The 21,213-nt window shown below is 46.6% G+C and overlaps 2 protein-coding genes across 11 annotated transcripts in view; both read left to right on the forward strand.

The window, feature by feature from the left end:
* Positions 1–9,339, forward strand: part of GIGYF2 (GRB10 interacting GYF protein 2) — a 74,013-nt gene extending 64,674 nt beyond the window's left edge. For 9 of the 10 annotated variants that reach the window (XM_085070015.1, XM_085070018.1, XM_085070022.1 and 6 more), the window contains 9 exons: positions 766–924; positions 2,085–2,321; positions 2,896–3,018; positions 3,637–3,840; positions 3,963–4,163; positions 4,475–4,634; positions 5,073–5,242; positions 5,591–5,738; positions 7,906–9,339. In XM_085070015.1, coding sequence (XP_084926141.1) covers positions 766–924; positions 2,085–2,321; positions 2,896–3,018; positions 3,637–3,840; positions 3,963–4,163; positions 4,475–4,634; positions 5,073–5,242; positions 5,591–5,738; positions 7,906–7,973 — 1,470 coding nt within the window. In that variant the 3' untranslated portion in view covers positions 7,974–9,339. Of the gene's footprint in view, positions 1–765; positions 925–2,084; positions 2,322–2,895; positions 3,019–3,636; positions 3,841–3,962; positions 4,173–4,474; positions 4,635–5,072; positions 5,243–5,590; positions 5,739–7,905 lie in introns of those variants that run through there. The other variant, XM_085070025.1, reaches the window with a different exon arrangement.
* A 139-nt stretch (positions 9,340–9,478) lies between these two features.
* On the forward strand, positions 9,479–20,146 carry SNORC (secondary ossification center associated regulator of chondrocyte maturation). The gene is made up of 3 exons (XM_085070042.1): positions 9,479–11,982; positions 19,139–19,324; positions 20,008–20,146. The coding sequence occupies exons 1-3, from the start codon at positions 11,910–11,912 to the stop codon at positions 20,115–20,117; spliced, it is 369 nt and encodes a 122-aa protein (XP_084926168.1). The 5' UTR covers positions 9,479–11,909; the 3' UTR covers positions 20,118–20,146.
* Positions 20,147–21,213: the final 1,067 nt, after the last annotated feature.

The raw sequence follows: 21,213 nt of genomic DNA on the forward strand, positions 1-21,213 counted from the left end.
AGCAGAATGGAAAAATGTCTGGTTTACGTTGACAGGAAAGGGTGCTGATGTTTAATTGTTGAGTTAAGTATAATTCTGCTACCTGGAAAACAAAATATAATTTATTGGAAGCTATTTAAATAATTTAGGGATAGCCCAAAATCAAAGCCCTTAAGAGACCTTTTGTTACCCATAATATTTAAATAGTATAAGGATAGCCCAGTCAAAGCCCTTGAGAGTTTCTCGTCTCTTGAGACTTCAAGAGTAACAGTGTCCTTAAGTGCACTGGGCTGCTTCAGCTTCTTTCTGGTGTCTGGAGATGTGGTTTGAGTTTTGTAGTGCTCTTAAACAGTCACTGTTTAGAAACTCCTGTAAGTAGGAAGATCTTCCAACTTACAGCGGACAGCCCCCCCAGGGAATTAATGATACCCCACATTAAAATATTTATAGATCTAATGTTCAAGTACTGCTAGTGCTGCATAGTGGAAAGAGGAGTTTCACCCTTTGTTGTCATTCCTGACACCATTCTTCTTAAAAACCAAAGATAGGCAATTATTTCTTTTGTTTATTTTTTCATTAAAATAATTTATGTAGGAGATGCACATTGCATCAGAAATACTTGTTAACGTGTGGGTTTGTCATGCAGTGTTTCGGTAGAGCTTAGTTTGAAGCTAGGGAGCTTTCCTTAAGGCCACTCATTTGGCCAGACAATGCCGTAATCTGTGTTCTGATGTGGTTTGTCAATAAAATGGCATTTATAGACTGGCATTTTGTTCCCAACTCCAGGAAGAGGCCCTGAGGCGACAACGAGAGCAGGAAATTGCACTAAGGCGGCAGCGGGAGGAAGAGGAGAGGCAGCAACAGGAGGAAGCACTTAGGAGATTGGAGGAAAGAAGAAGAGAGGAGGAAGAAAGACGTCAGCGAGAGGAGTTAATTCGTAAACAGGTGAAAAATGGCAAAAGGGAGCTCTTGTGTTTAGTTATGGAGGCTGTCAAAGCAAACAGGCTTTGAAACTTGCCCCTGTACTTGAGAGACCATCAGTTTTGGTCAAAGAAGGCAGAGCTTGCAGGCAGTATCAAGTGAGTGAAAAACGTTTTGTCTGAAATCAGTATACAGGTAAAAAAAATAATCAGAATCTGATATGCCCTTAGGTAAAGAGATTTGGGTGGAGTCAGTGTTTTCACTTCACATTTGAGCCTTAAGAATGGCTTTGCAGCACAGTATTTGTAGTGCTTTCTAAGGCAGAGTACAGTACCAGAATAACAGTTTTAATTAGCACTCTCTGGGCCTTTACTGTAGAACTGTTATATTCAGTGTCATCTGAGATGATCAGTTTTGGCAGTCTTTCTGTGCAATGCCAAGACTGTATCCACTACCAGAGTTTTGACCTTTCTTCCTTCCCTTTTCTTGTTTTATTAACAGGAATTTTTTTCTCCTTGGGGTCAGCATTAGAAGTCCCTGTTGGGGAACTTGAGCTTCCAGTCCCCTAATTGATACTGTCACAGTCCTTTGGTCAAACTAATCTTGAAACATGAATGGCTTCACATTAACTTCCAGGTCCATTTCAGAATTCCTAGTTAGTATTTTACAATTCCTTTCCAGAGTCCTCCCTTGTAAGATGTTCATCACTGTTTCTGTCCTTTGTTAGCAGAAGCATCTTCTCTGGAACTCTAGTGTTGAGTAATGACAGTAAACATCTCCATCTTTGTCACCTGTCTCTTCTTTTGTGTTATTTCTGCCAAGTTTTATTCCACTGAAAGTGTGGCAGTACTGTAAGTAGTATAAGCAGGCAAAGCTCAGACTGAAAGTGTGTGTCTGCTACCAGGAAAGCAGTGAGAAATTAGGTGGTGTGAATTAGGGAGATGTTATTCTCTTCCAAGTTCCTTGGTGGAGCAATGGGAAACATGTATTTTTAGGGAATATAGACTATATTACTGGGCTTTCTTGGCTGAGAAATGCAAAGTTACATGAACAACCCAAACAGCACAGATTACAGATAAAATGCACTCTCTCTGTTCTGTCAGAGTATCAGTACCATGGAGTTAAAAGTATTCTAAATTTTGTGAAGTCTCCTTAGACTTTATTCCTTTCTGTGTTCTTGGAAGGAAGAGGAGGCTGCCAAATGGGCACGTGAGGAGGAGGAAGCCCAGCGGCGGCTGGAGGAGAGCCGGTTGCGCATGGAGGAGGAGGCGGCCCGACAGCGGCTGGAGGAGGAAGAGCGGAAACGCAAGGAGCTGGAACTCCAGCGCCAGAAGGAGATCATGAGGCAGAGGCAACAGCAGCAGGAGGCTTTACGGCGGCTGCAGCAGCAGCAGCAACAGCAACAACTTGCACAAATGAAGGTAACCTGTTCGTGTAGTTTAACTTCCTCTCAGCTCAGAGTGGGAGGTAAAGCCACAGCTGCATTCATGGCTGTAGCTTGGGCAGAGCAGGGATGGGTGAGCTGGCTGGATAGGGAGGAGGGTAAAGATGTGAGAATAAAGAAGATAAGTTACAAATTAAAAACCAAATAGACTCTGTAAATACAAGCACACTAGGAAGAAGGCATCACAGATGGGCACAGATGCTTTTTCTGCCACAATGAGGAAGGGCCGGTCAAAAGTTTCTAAAATTTGAAATTCCTAACATCTTTGAAATCTAAATTGATTGCTTTTTTTCAGGCAGTGATGTGTTAACATTATTCTTCATATACTGTGTGAAAGACTAATACATCAGAGGGCAATTCAAAGAATCTATAGTTTGTCTTTTCTGCCTTTTCATACTTAAATGTTAGCATTTAATACCTTCTAGGGTTTTGTTAAACTTTAGAGGTGGCCTTTCTTTTCCCCTGGGTTTGTAACTGCTTTTTCATGATTATATTCCAGTAGTATTCTCTAAAATGTCTTGTAATTCCTGGTGGTGTCTGTTTTGGCCCAGCTCCCTTCATCTTCAACATGGGGTCAGCAATCAAATTCAGGAGCTTGTCAATCCCAGACCACACTGTCGTTGGCAGAAATCCAAAAGTTAGAAGAAGAACGAGAACGGCAACTCCGAGAAGAGGTAAACACTGACAGCAGTGAACTGCAGCTTATTATATCAGACTCAGCTTTGGAACTGCTTAGCTGTCACTTCAGTTATTAGAAGGAATAATGAGGATGAGGAATGTTTTTTGAAATTGCATAACTTCAATAAAATCCTTCAGGCATAGGTTCAGTAAGTACTTGTGTGAAAATTTTTATAGCTTCTTAGTACAAGAATCCAAAAGGAGGGAAAACTGTACCATTTTAGCCATAGGAGTATAATATGTTCACGAAACAGTAAAAAATTATTTCACATCTATGTCCCAAAATGTTTGCAGATATGCACGAGACCAGGGCAGTTAAAGGAAGGTGGGTTGGCAGGGGGGAACAAGTGATATTAGGAGAGGTCTTCTTCCAGGAAGCTGACTGCAGTCATGATTTGATTAATTTAGTCTGTCCTAGGCTAATAAACAATTTGTATTTACTGGTTGCTTAATGTTTCCCTTTTTGGAAGAACTGTAATGGCCCAAAAAATAACAGGTCAGCCAGACTTCTCCAGAAGAAAGTGAAATCAGTTTAAAAAGTTTCCAAGTTAGACTTTTGAATAGTAGTAACCTTCTGACAGTATTTACAAGCTCTTTTATCTCGCATGCAACAGCAAAGGCGTCAGCAGCGTGAGCTAATGAAGGCCCTCCAGCAACAGCAGCAGCAACAGCAGCAGAAATTGTCAGGCTGGGGTAATGTCACCAAACCAACAGGCACCACCAAGTCCCTGCTGGAGATACAGCAGGAAGAAGCAAGGCAGATGCAGAAACAGCAGCAACAGCAGCACCAGCAGCCAAACAGAGTCAGAAATACCACGGTACATCTATTTATCTAATCAGTACATGGAGGAAAGCAGCCATGCCAGTTCCCTCTGTCTGTTCACGTCTGTTCTGCTGGGTCTGTGCTAATAACCAGCATCTCTTTGTTATGTCTCAACAGCACTCTAACCTGCACACCAGCATTGGGAATTCAGTGTGGGGCTCTCTAAACACTAATCCCAGCAACCAGTGGGCATCTGACCTAGTCAGTAGCATCTGGAGTAATGCTGATACCAAAAACTCAAACATGGGTTTCTGGGATGATGCAGTGAAAGAAGTGGGACCTCGTAACTCGACCAATAAAAACAAAAGCAATGCCAGCCTCAGGTAGGAACTGGGAAAGGAGCTTTTATAAAGAAAGGCTGCCACTCCTGGTGTGATCACTTAGCAGTTGTAACATCTTGGTGTGTTTTCCTTTTTTTTTTTTTTTTCTATGTCATTCAGGATCTGTTTTGACAACAAAAATAGCTAATAGGTGACCACTCACAGTTCATTTTGTCACCTGCTTAGAAAATTATTTGGATCTTAAAAAGTGTTTGCATCTTGTAAATTGTGAGTCTTACAACACTATACTGTATCCTGTACTGTGGGTAGTACTACTAACTGATGATCTAATATGTGCATTTTCTTTACCTCAGTAAATCTGTAGGTATTACAAGTAGACAAAACAAGAAGGTAGAAGAAGAGGAGAAGCTGTTGAAATTGTTCCAGGGGGTTAATAAAGCCCAGGATGGATTCACTCAGTGGTGTGAACAAATGCTTCATGCACTCAACACAGCCAACAACTTAGATGGTAAGAGATGGAGAGGAATAGGAGGAGCAATATCTGTTTCATTTCCTGACCAAGTAGTTCTGAAGGACTGTAATGACATCAAACTAACGTTTCCAATGCACTCGGCAAAAGAACATATAAAACAATGGCCAGAAGAACTAGCTGCATCCTCTTGGTTTTCATTGTCCTAACTATAGTAAATCAGTGGGATTTGAAAGAGTTCTAAAGTCTGCCAGCCAAAGCCCTGCTGAGGATTTCTGATAGTCATGGAAGCATTATCAGGCAGATGAGGATCCAGTTTCATCCTGTATTGTGTGATAGGGTTTTATTGCAAGGAACTGGGAAGGGCGAGCTGTTAGATCAGCAAGTGTTTGACACAGAAATCTGACATTGGTGTTTATTGCATGCATGTATTTGCTGTTGACATGCATTTCCTCATGGTCTGCCTTCTTCTTGCAGTTCCCACGTTTGTTTCTTTCCTGAAGGAAGTAGAGTCTCCCTATGAGGTCCATGACTACATCCGAGCCTACCTTGGAGACACTCCTGAGGCCAAGGAGTTTGCCAAGCAGTTCCTCGAGCGCCGTGCCAAGCAGAAAGCCAGTCAGCAGCGGCAACAGCAGCAACAGCAGGTAAAGGTGGCTCTGCACTCCCTGGGATGGTGAGACTGGAGAGTCAGCACCCCTGCTGGATTGATGAGCAGGGTTTTGCACATCCTGGCAACTGCAGACAATAAAGCAGCTTTCCAGTTTTTACCACAGAATCAAGTTTCCTTTGTAACTTAACAGTTGAGGCCAGCTGTATATCAGAGTGTTTTTTCATGGTGATCCAGGAAATGCTATGGGAAGGTGAGGTGTATACATTAGTAGCTAGTGCTGCCACATGGATATTGGAAGTGCTTTGGGCTCTCTGAATATTTTCTGTATAAATAAACCAGACTTCATTGTGCTCTGTAATCTTTTCCCTAATTTGTTCTCTAGGATTCAGTGTGGGGGATGAACCATAGTTCGCTACATTCAGTCTTTCAGACCAATCAGAGCAACAACCAGCAGTCCAACTTTGAGGCTGTGCAGAGCGGGAAAAAAAAGAAGAAACAGAAAATGGTTCGAGCAGATCCCAGCTTGTTAGGTTGGTTTTAATTTTTAAAAATTATTGTTTAATTTGGTAGTGGTGGTTTGCTTTGGGGAGTGTAGTGGGTTTTATTGACCTGGAATGGTAATGCTGAATTTGAGTAGAAAAGTTGAAATGTCTTAAGATGTTTTCAATAGTATTATTTATTTAATGATTTGTAAAATTCCTTACCAGTCTCATGGAAAACTTTGTCAAACTTTCCCTCATGTAATGGCTTCTTTGATACCTGGGTCTTACCTGAAAATCTCTAAGTAGTTCAGGGATGTCAGTTAAATTGCCTTTCCTCTTTTGAGTTGACTTACGGCTGTTTTCTTGATGGACTGCTAATTCGTTCTTTGAAAAAAAGCATGTTTTCTTTTCTTTCATCATGAGGAGCAGCTTTCTGAGGCTGCCTTTATTGCCTTCCCACCTTTTTACAGGAGCTAACCACTACCCTAGTCAGAAAAGACAGCAAAGGTTGAAGTGGTCACAGATTTTCAGTTGGAGACTGTAGAGATGATGATGTCATTAGCAGGCCTTTATTTATTTATTATGTTCTGCATCTTAATTTTTATATGAAGCTTGGATTAACCAGCCCCTGTAGCATTGGTGGAAAAGTTTCTTTGAGGTGGTTTTTAAGGTACAGGGGCATTGTGTGAGTTCATGGGCACTGTGGCGTGACAGGTCCCTGTTGTGTTCCTGTGGAATGAACATATCCATGTTTGTGCCCTGTGTGACAGTGATGACACCAGGGTGCTGCTCTGGGCCAGGCTTTGTTGTGCTTCTGCTGCTGAGCCCATCTGTAAAGCAGCCAGCTATTGTCCACCTGAAGTCACTGGTTTTTTGAAGCTCTAGCAGAGCTCTGCCTTTGGTTTTTGGATGGTTTTTGTTGTTCTTCTTCTTACAAAAGTCAATACTCTTCAACTAAATCTGTGATTTCTGCATTGGTGTGTACTGAACTTCTCAGAGGAATCCTGACTTAGGGCACCCCAAGGTGCCCATCGAGTCTGATCTGGTTGCTCAGTTGAATGTATTAAAAAAACAGCTCATGTAATGTGAAGAAGAAATCACCAAGTACAATTTAGAAGTTGAAACTGTAAGAGAAGTAGTATCTATGCAGTGTATGCAGCTTTAAAAAAATACATACACATGCTCTTTTACAAAATAATTTCAGATGCTTTTAGGCAACTTTGCCACGAGAGGGAGCCAGAACAATTTTCCTAAACCTACTGAAAAGAGCATTTCTCTCGAAGATAAGTGGAAAGCAGTTGATTATCTAGCACAGAGCAAGCCTACCTAGCACTTTCAAGACACTGAAATGTCAACTTGGTTTTTAGTAGCCTTACACTGGAAAAATTTCCCTTTTCTCCTACTCCAGATGGGGTTGGTACAGCCTTAGAAATGACATTTCAGTAGGAAAGCCGCATGTGATGTATTGGATTTTTTTCCTTGTTCAAAGTGTTTTCACTCTTACTCACACTTTTCTCATGCACTTTTCGTCCATCATGTCCTCAGCACATGTGACTAAAAGGTTGGGTAGAAGTTTGGGTGCATTTCGAGCCACCTGCATGGCCCTGTGTAACTTTGTATGTTTTCATGTTGTATTCTTGAGAGAGAAGTTTGTAAAAAAGCGTGGAAATAGATGTAATTGCCGTTAGATTTCGTAGGTACGTGTGTTGAGACTTTAAAGTAAGGGTTGAAATTGCTCGCAACTCCGGAAGTGTTGAGCATGATTCCACATGTGGATTCCAAGTTCTCAGAATGCCCATTTCTGCCTCTCAGACCATGTAAGTATGGTGTTGACAGCCGCTTCCAAGAACCAGTTGACTTAAACACACTCCCTTTCAAGATGTTGCAGAGCCACATTGCCACCGTGTCTAAATGTGCCTTGTACTGGCTCTGCAGGTGACACCTTTAAATGGAATTTGAAAACAGTCTTCTGATCCATTTTTAAAGACCAAGTAAGACTGCTTATCTAAATATGAATTTTATTATCTTTGATTTATTAAGGAAAAAACTAAACAGTTTGGGTGACTGTATCTGTAGCTTTACTGAATTACCCCTAGTTTTTATCTGATGTGTATGGTTCACTTTGTCTTACATGTACTACTGCCTGTAACTGATGTTTTATATCAAGTATGGTATGCCACATGCAGATTTTTAAGCAGTTCTTCTTGGTTCACAGGGTTTTCAGTGAATGCTTCATCAGAGCGGCTTAATATGGGAGAAATAGAGACTTTGGAAGACTACTGAGCATGTGCTAATCAACTGGCTTTTCCTGCATCTGTTAACCATGGATTCTCCGTTTGGATACCGTACTCTCCACCTTGTGTTGTTCTTTGCCTCGCAGCGAATCACAGGATCAATCATCTCAGGCTGCTTCCTCTGACCCCAGCAAACGCTTTCTGCCCAGGACTGCATGGGCGTTGTCAGCCCAGTCAAGTGGACTTTGTTCAGAGTCCTGGGAGGGTGGGAGTTAGGATTTGTTCACCACATGGCTGAATTGGGCAGCAAGCTTTCGCTGTGCTGTGATTCCTTCTGCTGACATACCTGGAAAAAAAAATCAGTTGGGATTCTGCAAATCATTGCTTCCTTCTCCTGGTTACTCTTACCACATCCAACACGTGCAGTCATATGGAGAGAGAGATTGAGAGAGAGTTTGTGGTTAACAGATGTTGGTCAAAACCAAAATGCCACACAGATACTGACTTGACTGCTCCATCAGGGCAAGAGGTGCTCTCCCAGCCAGGAGTTGCATTCATAAGCTACCGTTAGAACTGGCAACAACAGGAGAGGGGCGGTGGCGGGCACAGTTTAGCTTGGGTTGGTTTGAAGTTGCACACCCCTTGCCAGCCCTTCTCAGCACATTATTTTTGGAGAGAAAGTTCGAGTCTGTCTTCATTAGGTGGTGATGCTCAAGCTGGTGGAGTTCCTGTCTGCATACTCCAACCTTCCTGGACAAGTGGGGACTTCTGTTCTGGAAAAAGGGGGGGTGGCATCTCTTCTTTCAGGTTGAATTTACCCCTTAAATGCTATCTTGAGAGGGTTAGGACCAGTTTATTTTGAGCTCTTTTCCTGCAAATTTGTCTCGTTTAAGAGACAGTGGAATCTTTACAGTGTGGTTCTGTAGTGTCTGGAGAGGTTGGACCCTGGTTTTCAGAGATGTGCCAGCAGCATCAGCTGGTTGTCACTTGAAGCAGTGCTTAGGTATTGAGCAGAGATGCCCTTTTGCCGTGAAGAGAGACACTGGAGGACGAAGCTTTGTGCAATGATGGCCCTGCTTATCTTCTATACCTTAAAGTACTTTGCGCACCTTCACTGGGATCCGTAACCTCTAAGTGCTTATGGAGTCATAACCTTCCTTTCTCACTGAAAGACTAACACCACCTGCCCTGCTCCACCTACCCACACACCCTCACGCACATGCCACAAAAGACAGAGAACTGCCAAATGCACTTAGTTTGAACCCCCTAGTCCCATCTTCCATCCTCAGAGGGGTGTAACCTGTGGAGATATGCTGCAGTTCTGGTGGAGTTGTATAAAGGTGTCTGTTGTTCTGTCATCACTGCCTAAAGAAAACAGTTGGAGTTGCTCAAGAACAGTTTGGCTTTGGATTTTATTTTGTTCGGTTTATTCATTTTTTTGGAGTCACCTTCCCCTCCTCCTCCTCCTCTCTCTCCCCCCTGCCCCCAAACATGTACAGGAACTATACAGAGACTGCTGCAGACTTGTATATAGTTTTTGGATCCAACAGCATGGAGAGACTTGGAACTGTTGCAAATCTGGTCTCCCTGTCTCCTTTGCTTTGTAAATTCATAAAAGGGGGAAGAGGGGTAGTTAAAATGTTTACAAAACTTTAAACTCCCTCTGAACTTTTGCCAGTGGGGGGGGGTGGGGGGGGGAAGAGCGAACTTAAATAAAACCTGGTTGTATTATATCTGAGAGAAAACTTTCTGCTTGCTTTTGTCAAAGCTGAGTTTTGAGATAATTCCTGGTGCTAAAACTTACCCAAAACTTGACTTGCATCAGTTTTCATCAAGAAACAAGCAAGCAAATACACAGGATATGGAACAACAGCTGCTGCTTTATTTCTTCCCTGATGAGGAATACCAGTTGGTTTTCTACTTGATAATTTTAGAGTTCAAATAAACACCACTAGGCTGAGATTGGAAATTTCTAACAAGAAAGCTTTAATTTTCCTCTTTTCTCTCTAGAGAAACATGCATTCACGCTGGTGCTGTTTATGCAGGGGAGATCAAGCCATGGCTGGTTTTCTGTTAACACAAACACTCAGCCACAGAGCCTCCTTTGCCAGTTGGTGCCCACCCCACCCACTCCAATTCACTGCCCTAAATGAGAGGTTTTATTTTCCCCCTCAGCTTAAAGTCCACATGGACACCGTGTAGGTTTCCCTTTTTAGACTTATGTTCCTTTTTTTCTACCTGTTTTTGTGTGGAAAATCTCAGTAAAAGATAGTGATAAATGTCCTGCTATTCACATGACCACAGAAAATAAGTATGCTAGGGCCTAACTTACACAGTAGTCTTGCATGACGTTTAGCTGATGTCTGAGAGAGAACAGTTTGTGTTCAGGCTGATAACCTGACTTTGTTTTAATATCTTCTTTTTTTTTAGCATATAAGGTGTGTGTTTCCTAAGTGCTTTCTGTTTTTTTAGTGGGATGATCTAATTTCTCCAAGCTAATTTTGGACTACTCTCTACCATGTAACAAATACACAAAAGCACGTTAGTTTCCAGCTCAGCTGGGGAGCAGGAAAGGAGCAGCTCCTCGATTGCTAAATGAAAATGCAGAAACACAAGCAGGGAAAATGTGCAATAATTTGTCAAACCCTTGGGGACCTCACTGGGATCCTGAGAGTTTGTAGATAATGGATCAGTGGGGAAGATACTGTTCTTAATGCTGAAATACTTTGGTCTCTGTGTTTAGTATGAAGGTAAGGTGGTGGCATGTGCAGATTGTGTGCTCAGGTGACTGCCTTGTGACCTTCTGTGACAAACAGGGCCCTTTTCTGTAGGGATGGGGAAAAAAGGGGCTCCAAAAAGCAAAGCAAACTCTCAGGATAAAAATCCAAATCTGAAATTTAAGACAAAACTACTTGTCATATTTTCAGAGCATAAAGAACTGACATTGTGGGTGTTTATGTACTTCCTTATATGATGGAAAACCATGAAGTATTTCATCATTGTATTAGCTCCAAAATACTAACAAAATTTCTTCTGTCAAAATCACATGGGGTGTTCCCCTTTTTATCCACCTCCTCCTTTCTCCAGTCTCTGTTACTGCAAATATGATTTGAAACAAACCTGGGTTTCCTGTGCTGTGAACTGTCGTGAGCTCCTGAGGCAGGCAGGGACGGAGTGGCAAAGGCTGACAGGAGGAGGTGGTGTCCAAGCAGTTGGGATCCAAGGAGGATGCTGGCCTTGCCTGCCAAAGGTGACTCTCCTGGAACACTTACAGACTTTGACAGCAGTTGAGACCACCCACTGCTTCCAAGCCAGTTCCGTAAGTATTCCACCCAGGAACAGGGATGCCATGAAGCTGCTCTGGCTCTGTGTCAGAGCATTTTAGCCTTGGAAGATTGAGGCTCTTGTTCTTTGCTGTCCCCACCCTGCAATGCTTTGCTATCCTGCACAGTGAGGGAGGGCAGTGCCCTCAAATGGGCTGCTTAGTCTTGGGGTGAGCTGCCCCAGTGGCTTCTGTGTTATTTTCTGTGCCTCAGGATGGCCAGCCCGAGGGAACGCGTTCCAGGAGCATCCTTGTGGCCTCTGGGAATGGCTCATCAGCAACTGCTCGTGTGTGCAGTGGTCTGGCAGGGTCTTGACAGCTCTGCTCAGCTGCCTGTGGGGTTTTAGGCACAGGTTTGGGAGGGTGGAGCTGCCTTGAGGAGGAGGTGTGCTCCTGGAGCCAGAGCGAGGGAGGCTCTTCTGGGCTTTGCACTCTCTCTACATAGTTGCTGTTGAGAAGGACGTTTTATTTCTTGTATTTCTTTTTCTTATTATTTTGGTTGGTTGGTTTGGTTTGGGGGGTTTTTTTGTTTGTTTTGCTTGTTTTTGGTTGTTGTTTTTACCTAACTGGACACAATTTTTATTATACTAGTGAGATTTCCAAGTTGTTTTGTACCTTGAAAAGTTTTAAGGATTCCTGGTGACGCTTTTCCTGAGGGAAGCCATGCCCTACCACAGAGTCCTTCGCCTGGTCCTTCTAATGCTGTGCAGCATCCTCGTCCCTGCTGTGCTGGCAGGTAAGGAGCTTTGTTTGCATTTACAGCCCAGAAGCATGGGAGATCCCTTGCTACACTGCCTCTCTTCTCCCTTCCCTGAAAACATCCATAAATATGTATTGAATTATAATTGATTAATGGAAACTACCTTTGGTGGCTGCTGGTAAGAATGTATTTTAAGTCGAGAAAATCCTTTGTAACTTTTCCTAAGCAGAACAGCAGTAGCACCTACGTGAGCATTGGTGGCCACGGGTCAGTGGACACTTCAGTCAGCAGGAGGTGGAAAACCTCTCAGCAGCTGATGGGACACACTGTCCCTCAGCTTTTAATGGCAGGAAGAAGTTACAGTTACGGAAAAAAACATTTTTCTTTGGCTAAAGCATATGTGCCAGTTCCTGGTTCCTTCTGTGCTCTCTACTACAGCAGAGCACAACAGCTGCTTTGGGCAGAGAAATAGGGAAGTATCCAGGAAAATCTCAGTCCAAAGCCAAGGTGTGCATCCTTACGGGGTCGCTCTGGAGCTGGGGCAGTGAGGCAGTGCTGGGAAGGTGCCTGGCTCTGACTTGTGTTCACTGAGGTGATGGGGAGAAGGAGGGATGCTTGTTGTGTAAGGCACCATTTCTCTGGGGATTGTTACTAATTTCAGCCTTACCTGCTCCTACCTTCAGCAGAGCTGTGCTGGCTGCTGGAAGCCGAGGGCACAGGCGGCTTCAAAGGCTGCAGGTCAGAGGTGGATTTTACAACTGGGGAAAAACTGACTTCCAAATCCTCTGCACAGATGGGCTCTGAGCGTACAGCTGGTAACTCCTATGAGGAACTGTTTCCCCCAAAGGCTTTCTTTCAGTGGAGGCGAGGCTAAACAGATGGCGGGGGCCAATGTAACAAGCAGGAGTACAGAATTTGATTTCCTGAATTCTGTCCTGCCTTCCAAGACCTGGAGTAATGTTGTTTTGCAGTTCCCTCCTGGTTTCTTCTGAGTATCTTGCCTCACAGGGAGATCCTGGCCAGCTGTCTAACAGATCAAATAATGAAACTATTTTTCTAAAGCAGCTTTCATATGCGTAGGGGAATTTACTGCTGTGCCTGGCTGGAATATCTGTGGGTGCAGGAGCAGAATTACTGAAGCTGGTATCCTCTCTGTCTAGGATACCTTCTTTCTGGGAAACCTTCAAAGTAACTAAGAAATGAGCACTAAAAAGTGGATGCTTTCCTTCTTAAACCTTGAGCTTTTTCTGTACAGTGGGGAACATTAATCACTTTAGCACGGTTTCTGTTTGTGCCTTGCTCTTGCTCTCAGCAGTGACCATGTTCTTCCCCTGTACCAGGTAAGATCTTTTCTTAAACATTAACAGTATTTCCACTCTGCAAGAAGTGCTTAATTTCCAGTGAGAATTCAGTCTGCTTCCTCTCTGAGCTGGGATCTCTTCTGTGCTGTTTTAAATTTTCAGTATTTGGTGCACTTGCTCTGATCCCCTCCTTGCCAGCTTTTTCATGTGCTTGCTCTGGCACTGCAGCTGTTGATTTGTGCCTTGCACTGCCTCCCTGTGTCACTTTGCTCCTGTGAAACACTCCCACGTTTATTTGATCCCGTTACGGGGTGAGTCGTGCTCTTGCAGTGAGACTTGAAGGGCTTTGTACTGGGGAGTGCAACATTCAGATCTTGGGTATAGGAGAGATTCCGTGCTTTCTCTGCGGAGTTTCAGAGACTTTAGGCCTCTAACATGTTCCCAGCTCCTTCAGAGAGGACAAGAGGGAACCAGTCTGGACAGTAAGCCATCCCAGGAGCATGATTCTCTGCTGCATTAGACAGGGAGAGTTCCTGCCCCCTATACAGGTGCTTCGAAGAACAGTGGAAGTTTTTCTGCCTTTTACTCTATTAGAAAAGGAAATTTCCTGCCTGGTGCAGACAAAGACGGGAAGGGCACACAGACAGCCCTCTGGTCTCAGCACATCCACACATGGCCCTGCCTTTCTGTAAACAAGTTTATTTAGCACCCATCAGAACCACAGCTCTGTGTCACTGTACATGGGAGTTCCTGGCCTTGCCTGCCACAGGCTGCCCTTTGTGCTCCTGATGAAGGCCTCCTTTCAGCCCTGCCCTGGCCCTGTGCCTACCATGGCTGGACAGCCCCTTGCTGGCTTTTCAGTTCACCAGCCCCTGCACTTTTGTCTCAGCACCTCTGACTCTCCCCAACAGAACCCTCCAGAGTGGGCAGGAACAGGCTCTGCCTTGGAGAGGGCTGCAGCTTGTGCTGGCCATGCAGACCCCAGGTCCAGGATGAGTTTCCTCTCCCTGTTGGCTGCTTGCCTAGCTGGTCTGGTTTCCTGGACAGCATGGTCAGGGCCCTGCAACTGGTGAAAGTGTGAACTTCTCCAAGTTACTGAGCTCTTTCCAGCATCCCATTTGTCAAAGACAGGGAAACAATCAAGCACATCTTTAACCCCCTTTGCATCATCTGGGTGCAACAGGAAACAGCCAGCTCAAGGACCTGTGACAAACCTAAGCCTTCCTCACTTCCTCTTTCTCCAAGTCCAACTGGCATACTGGCCTAGAGCACAGGAGGATTGTGAAGAGCTGATTTTTCTTCCATCAGCAAATCCCTGTTTTTCTATCAGTTTCAATTCCTATAATGGATTCAGAGCCCCAAGTGAAGTGAAGTTAGTACAAAGGCTTTGCAAGGCGTTGGCTTCTGAACATGTGTATATTTGGTGTTTAAATTACCATGTGGGCTTATGAGCTTGTTTTGAGCTACTGTGGAAATATATTACACTACAGTAGCACATCAGAATGAGTCTGGGGGGAAGAAAGCAAAGCACATGCACTAAAGGAAAACACACAGGAGAGCACCTTGACCAAGGACATCTTTCTGGAGCAGCTTGTGTGTCTTTGTTTTCGACTATAGGAGAATAAAAGATTATTAGAAAGTTTTTTAAAGCTTAAGTACTAGAACATGAGTAGCAGTAAATAGGTTTTGTTTGGCAAATTTCAGGAAAAGGTGTGGTTGTTCCAGCAGATCTGTCCAGGCTTAAACTAGGACTTTGTAAGCCGTTACTCAACCTTGCTCTGCTCCAAGACTCCTTACAAATTTCTCAGGCTGGTATCAACTCTTGAATAAGGAGCTGGGTTTGAGGTGGGGAATGAGGATGATGAGATGCTGAAGCCAGCTTGTGTGAGGAAGAGTACTGGCCACTGGCGAGTGACCTTTAGGGACAATGATGTGATGTGGCCACATCTGCCTGCCTTAAGGTCTTGCCATCGGCCTGCGAGGAGGGTCTGGTTCCTTCAGATTTGGTTGGCTTCCCTGAGGGCTATCACTTGTAGAGATTCTTCCAGTCTTACCTTACAGTACATGGGGCACTGGCTACATGTCACTGTGCTGGTAGCTTACCCCACCTTTGTCTTTCTGAGCATGGAAAGAGTTGTTTTGTCAAGTTGCCTTTGCCATCATCCCCTCTAGATCTCTCTACAGTCCATGTGCCTGGTCCAAGTCCCACTGGCCCCTGCATCACTCAGAAAACTCATCAGGTATTTCCTTATGGTAACTGATATTTTCTTCCCATTTCCTCACCTCAGTTATAACTAACCTGTGCTGGTGTTGTAGTTTGACCCTGGCCAGGTGCCAGGCACCCATGATATCTGCTCTCTCTGCTCCTCCCTGGCACAGCTGAGCAGAGAGGAAAAAACACAAAGGGCTCATGAGCTGAGATAAGGAACCAGGAGAAGACGCACTGAGGGCAAAACAGGCTGAAACTTAAAGTTGCAAAGTCATGTATTGCTCAGAGTCAGAGGAGGATAAATGACAAGTAAAATAAAGCCTTCAAAGACACCGTTTCTCCACTCACCCCCCTCCCTCCTCCCCACCAGCAGCACAGGGGGACAGGGCATGAGGGTTTGGTCAGTCCGTCACTGAGATCTTCCGCTGCTCAAGGAGATGACTCGTCCTCTGCGTTGCCATGGGGTCCCTCCCATGGGAGGCAGCTCTCTGTGAACTCCTCCAGCGTGGGTCTACTCTCAAGAGCAGCAGCCCACCTGAACCTGCTGCAAAGTGAGCCTCCTCCCAGGGGCAGACAGTCCTCCCAAAACTGCTGTGGCGTGGGGCCCTAGTCCACAGGGTGTAGACCTCTGAGGAAAGGCTGTTCCATCTTGGGAGCAAGGCTTTTCTCTCCACTGGGACTCGCACTGGATCACAGCATCCTCCAGGCATCCACCCACTCTGGTGTGGGCACCTCCACACGGGCTGCAAGCGGGTCTCTGCACTTCTTGTGGACCCCATGGGCTGCAGGGGGACAACCTGCTTCACCATGGTCCTTACCACGGCCTGCAGACGATTATGGGCTCTGGTGCCTGGAGTGTCTCCTCCCCCATCTTCTCCACTGACCTTGGTGTGTCTCCATGTTGTTTTCCCTCACATGTTCTCACCTCCTCCTCCTTCTCTGGCTGAAAAGAAGCGTGTGCTCACATTGTTTTGATCTCTTCTTAAATATGATATCAGAGAGGCATAACTAACATCTGTAATTGGCCCAGCCTTGGCCAGCAGCATGTCCATCATCTTCAGAGCCATCAGAGATTGGCTCTGCTGGACATGGTGAAAACTGCCAGAACCTTCACACAGAAGCCATTTTTGGGCTCCTCCCCCACCCCGCTAACAAAAACTGGGCCAAGCAAAACCAACACAGCTGGGGAGAGGGAGAAAGTGCAGCAGAGAGATTTCCCTAAAATAAGACAATTTGTAGTGTTACCATGTGGGAAGGAAGAACTGCCATAATATGCCTGGCCTTCTGCAAAACACTGTAATACTTTTAGTGCGTTTTGTCCGGTTCTATCACCAGTGAAACCCCAGTAAGATCATTGCATGTTTTTTTCCTAAGTGTTCTTTCTGGCATCTCTGGGTCTGGTGGCACCTGTGGGACCTTTACACTGTGATTGAAAGGGATCGTGCTCCCTCCTCATTCCTATGAGGGCAGGGATTGGGAAGGCCCAGGTCATACAGTATCCCTGCATGGTGCCTATGTCTGTTATAGGTCATCTGAGCTAGCACATGTCCCTGGTCACATGCAAGGCGTACGCCCAACTCTGGAGAGAAAAAACATTCTTTGGAAAGGAAGCAACACTGTCCTCCCAGCACCGTGTTCCTTTGCCAGGTGGGGACGGTGGCAGTGTTGGTTCTGGTCCAGGGGGTGTTGACAGAGTCAGGAAGATCATAGCTGGAGTATGGCTCTTCTGTGTGGAGTTTCTCCCAAAAGCAGCCTGGAACCAGAGCTTCCAAGGCGTTCCATATGTTTGGTCTCTTCCTAAACCAACAGCTTCCCCATGCCACTGTTGCCACCTAAATAGCCCAGCTCTGCTCAGTTCTCTCCTGTGTTGTTCTAACTCCATTTGCTCACTGAATTCTATACTTCCTCCTGCTCCATCCTCTGGTAGTGAAACCACAGGATTTAAAGAAGAGAGGCCCACTGGAAATGGTACTTTTTGGAATAGCCATGGGATGGGGTATGGGTCTTCAGCTCTGCTGGCTGGTTTTGTAGCACAGGTTGGGAAGGGTCCTGCAAAGGCTCAGGTGTTTGTGGAGAGCCCTCATGGAATACAAACCTCTGTGTGTTTGTACTGGGGAGATGCCACCTCTGATGCAGAGACCATGATGTACCAAGTGTGTGAGGACATGGTGTTCTCTGCTACACCTGGCTTCAGCGAGTGCTGGTGTTCCTGCCTGTCCCCACTGGGGACTTTCTTGTCTCTGTCAATGTTCGTTGGGCCAGAGTTAAACCTGGCAGCTGCCTTGCTGGACATCCAGTAGCTTTTCTGCCTGTAGAAAGAGCTTTCAAAACTAGTCTAGAACTTTGTTGTGTTCCCAAGATTCTGGGCACCTTGGAATAGCTTGGGGATGGTGGGAGCTACTCTTTGATAGAAGCCTTGCAGTAAGTTCTCAGTGGGTTTGTACAGGCAGGAAAGGTGAGTGTTTTGGCCCTTGTGTTCCAGGGAGGAGTCTCAAGGGAGAACAGTGTGGTGGAGCCTATTAGTGAGGATTCTCTGCTCTCCTCCCACAGTGCTGCCTGTTCACAGGAGGTAAGGAGGACTCCAGGCACTTAAAGCTGGGGCTGGCACTGCCAAGATGTACTGCTACCACCTCTGGTACTGCCAAGATGTGCTGCTGCCACCTCTGTTTCTGGGCCACAGAGAGCCTGGGACAAGTCTTCAAGTACCCCTGGTATACCAAGGTTCACATGCCAGAGTTGGGGTGCCTGGGGAAACCTCTGTATCTTGTCCCAGGGAGCTCAGGCTGCTTGCTCCATCTCCTCTGACTCCCTCTTTCCCATTCCTGGTAACCGTTAGGTCAGTTCAGGTGGGTCCTGGCAGTGGGTGTTGTTTGTTTTTCTTCCCCTTGCCTTTTTCCCCATCCCAGTGCAACATTCCCAGCGGTTTCAGAAGGGAGCTGTGGAATGTCTCCTGGTCCTGCCAGGGCCCACCTGAACAAAGCTGGGCATTGACAGGGAGCACTGGGTGAGCCACACACAGACAAGGAGGGCTCTTTGGCTTGGTCCCTGATCCACAGCAGGAAGGAATAACAGGAGATGGAGTGGTAACATTAAACAGAGCCTGGCCTGACTCTCATCTCCCCAGCATGGTGGGGTGCAGCAGAAGGAAATTGAGGCTCTGGGGTCCTGTCTGGGGGAGCTGTGTCCTGCACTGTGCCAGCACCTCAGGCATCCTGCATTGCACGGGCTGGTGGTGCAGGACAGAAGGGCCCTGACATGCTGTGAATTTGGTCAGCACAGGTGGCCCAGTGGCATCTGCCTGTCGACAGTGTGACAGCCCCTCTCAGTCCAGTCCCATGGGCATCCACGAGCAAACCAGCTGTGGATGTTCATGTGGAGCCTGTTTGTGCACTAGCAGAGGTCACAGGGTGCTGGGACAACTCCCTGTTTTCTCGTGTGCAGGCTAGGTTGCCACAAAAGCATTGCCTTTGGCTGCTCTGGGTGTGGCTGTTGAGCAGAGGTGGTGCCCCCTAGGGAGGAGGGCTCTGCCACACCAGAGTTAATGAGCCCTCGGGTCACCCTTCATGAACCCCGGGGACAGCTGGGGCTCCTGGCAGGCAGCTGGAGCCCAGGGACCTGCTGAGCTGTGGTTGTTGCTAGTAGCCTGACCGGGCCCTCATGCCTGTGCGTGCTTGTCTTCCAGCAGAGTACCCGCAGGGCCCGGTCCCCACCCTCTGGAACGAACCACCTGAGCTGCCCTCCGGAGCCGGTCCCTTCGACGCTGCCGCTACCACCGCCCGGCTGTCGGACGCCACTGCCTTCCCCCCGTACACTTCTGAGCAGGAGCCTGAGGACAGCACCCACCTGCACCGGCTGGACACTGGGGACGGTGAGTGGCTGCGAGAGGGACTGCCTGCAGCTCGCTCCCGCATCAGCCTGGGATGTCTTCAGGGTGGATTTGTACCCTGTAGGCCTGTCACCTCCCGGGAGGGGTTAAAGCCATACTGCTGGGGAGGGTTGCCTGCTTGTGGAAACTTCCCTGCTGAAAAGCCTCTGCTGCAGAGCTCTTGCCAGCCCCAAGAAGGCTCCAAGACCTTTCTTCCAGTCCCAGGTCTGACCTGTCATGGCAGGCACCTGTCCTGAAAAGCAAAGTGCCCTGAATGCAGATAGGGCTGTCGGGGATAGAGTTTGGCTGGACCTGCCTGAACAGGGAGCGTGAGTGTCTTTGCTGGCTTGTGGCTGCCAGCACCAGCTGGGATGTCCTGCCACAAGCAAAGCAACTCTGCCAGTGTGGGTGTTAGCACGAAAGCTGGGCACCACTGACCCACTTTGTGGCACCTGTCCTTGTCGCTGGGACCTCGCTGAGGTGGTGGTGGCTGGCCACAGCCCCCTGCCCAAAGGTGCACAGGACCACACCTGGGCTGTGTGAGGACATGGGACATGGCCAGCGGAGGGAGCTCTGGGACAGGAGTGTGGCCCAATGCCTGGGGGGTGTGGGGTGATGCATGCAGCCCTTCCCATCTGGGCTCCACTGCCTCTGCTCACCTCACACCTCGTTCTCTGTCCCTGCAGGCTCTCTGGGGCCTGGAGCTATCGGTGCCATTGTCATTGCCTCCCTCCTGGGTGCGTCTGTGCTTGTGGCCTTGGTCATCATCACCCTGAGAAAGTTCTCGGCCTCCTGAACTCAATAAAAGATTTTTCTTTTACACAACTAGCCTGTCTCTAGCCTTTGACTGCTCCTGTACTGTCTGCCTGGGGCCTTGGGAGAAATGGTGCCACATATCCAGGGAAAGCACTGCAGTGCCTGTGCTAGGCAGCCAGGCTGCACTGAGTGCTCATTGCCCTTAGTGGGTGTGGGTGTGTGTGTATCTCCTGAGTGACACAGACCTGTCAGGGCCTGATGCCTTAGGATTTTAGCTTCTATATTTTTCGTGTATCTGTAATCCTGCAGTATGTAACTGGACTCCATAAAGGGTGCTAAGCTCCTGTTCTCAGCATTTTTAGACAAAACAATTCCTCTCAGCTTGAAACCCAAGGACACCTTACTGTCTCAGGCCCCTAGATATGTAAACAGCAGTGAACTGGGGGGAGCAAACTTGGAGTAATTGACATAATTACCTGAAGCTGTAATGGGAGAATTAAACCTTAATATGCAAATAACCACAACTTACAAAGTATGAAAAACTCGTGACCTGTCATCCATTTTGGGTTAGCCCCTCAATTGGGCTTTGTCCACCCTAAATGCACTTTGAAGGCCCTTCAATAAATTTAGCTGGTTTTTATTCTCTTAACTTTGTCTAATCTGTTTTAGGTAAGCCTGTCAAGGCATCAGGCCTGTCAACCCCCCTCAGGAGGAACCTGTCTCAGTGAGTGGTTTTGAGCTCCCAGCTCAAAAACACAGAACCACACAGAAACACACAGAGCTCAAACAAACAGAACGACAGAATTGTTAAGCTGGAAAAGACCTCCAAGATCATCGAGTCCAATGGCCAACCCCACCACCATGCTCACCCCTAAACCATGTCCTCAAGTGCCATATCCACATTTTTCGAACACTTCCAGGGATGGTGACTCTGCCACTGCCCTGGGCAGCCTGTTGCAATGCTTTAAAACCCTTTCTGTGAATTTTTTCCCCTAATAGCTAACCTTAACTGGGCCCTTCTGGGTCTAGTCTGGGTGATGGTAAGAGTGTTGGGCATCACCCTGCAAAACTTACCTAGGGAAGGGTTGTTCATGGGTGTAAGCCACCCCAAGTTCATGTTCAACCCCATTTTCACT

Source organism: Lichenostomus cassidix, chromosome 9 (assembly GCF_008360975.1).
Source record: "Lichenostomus cassidix isolate B80296 chromosome 9, HeHo_3.0, whole genome shotgun sequence".
Lineage (NCBI taxonomy): Eukaryota > Metazoa > Chordata > Aves > Passeriformes > Meliphagidae > Lichenostomus > Lichenostomus cassidix.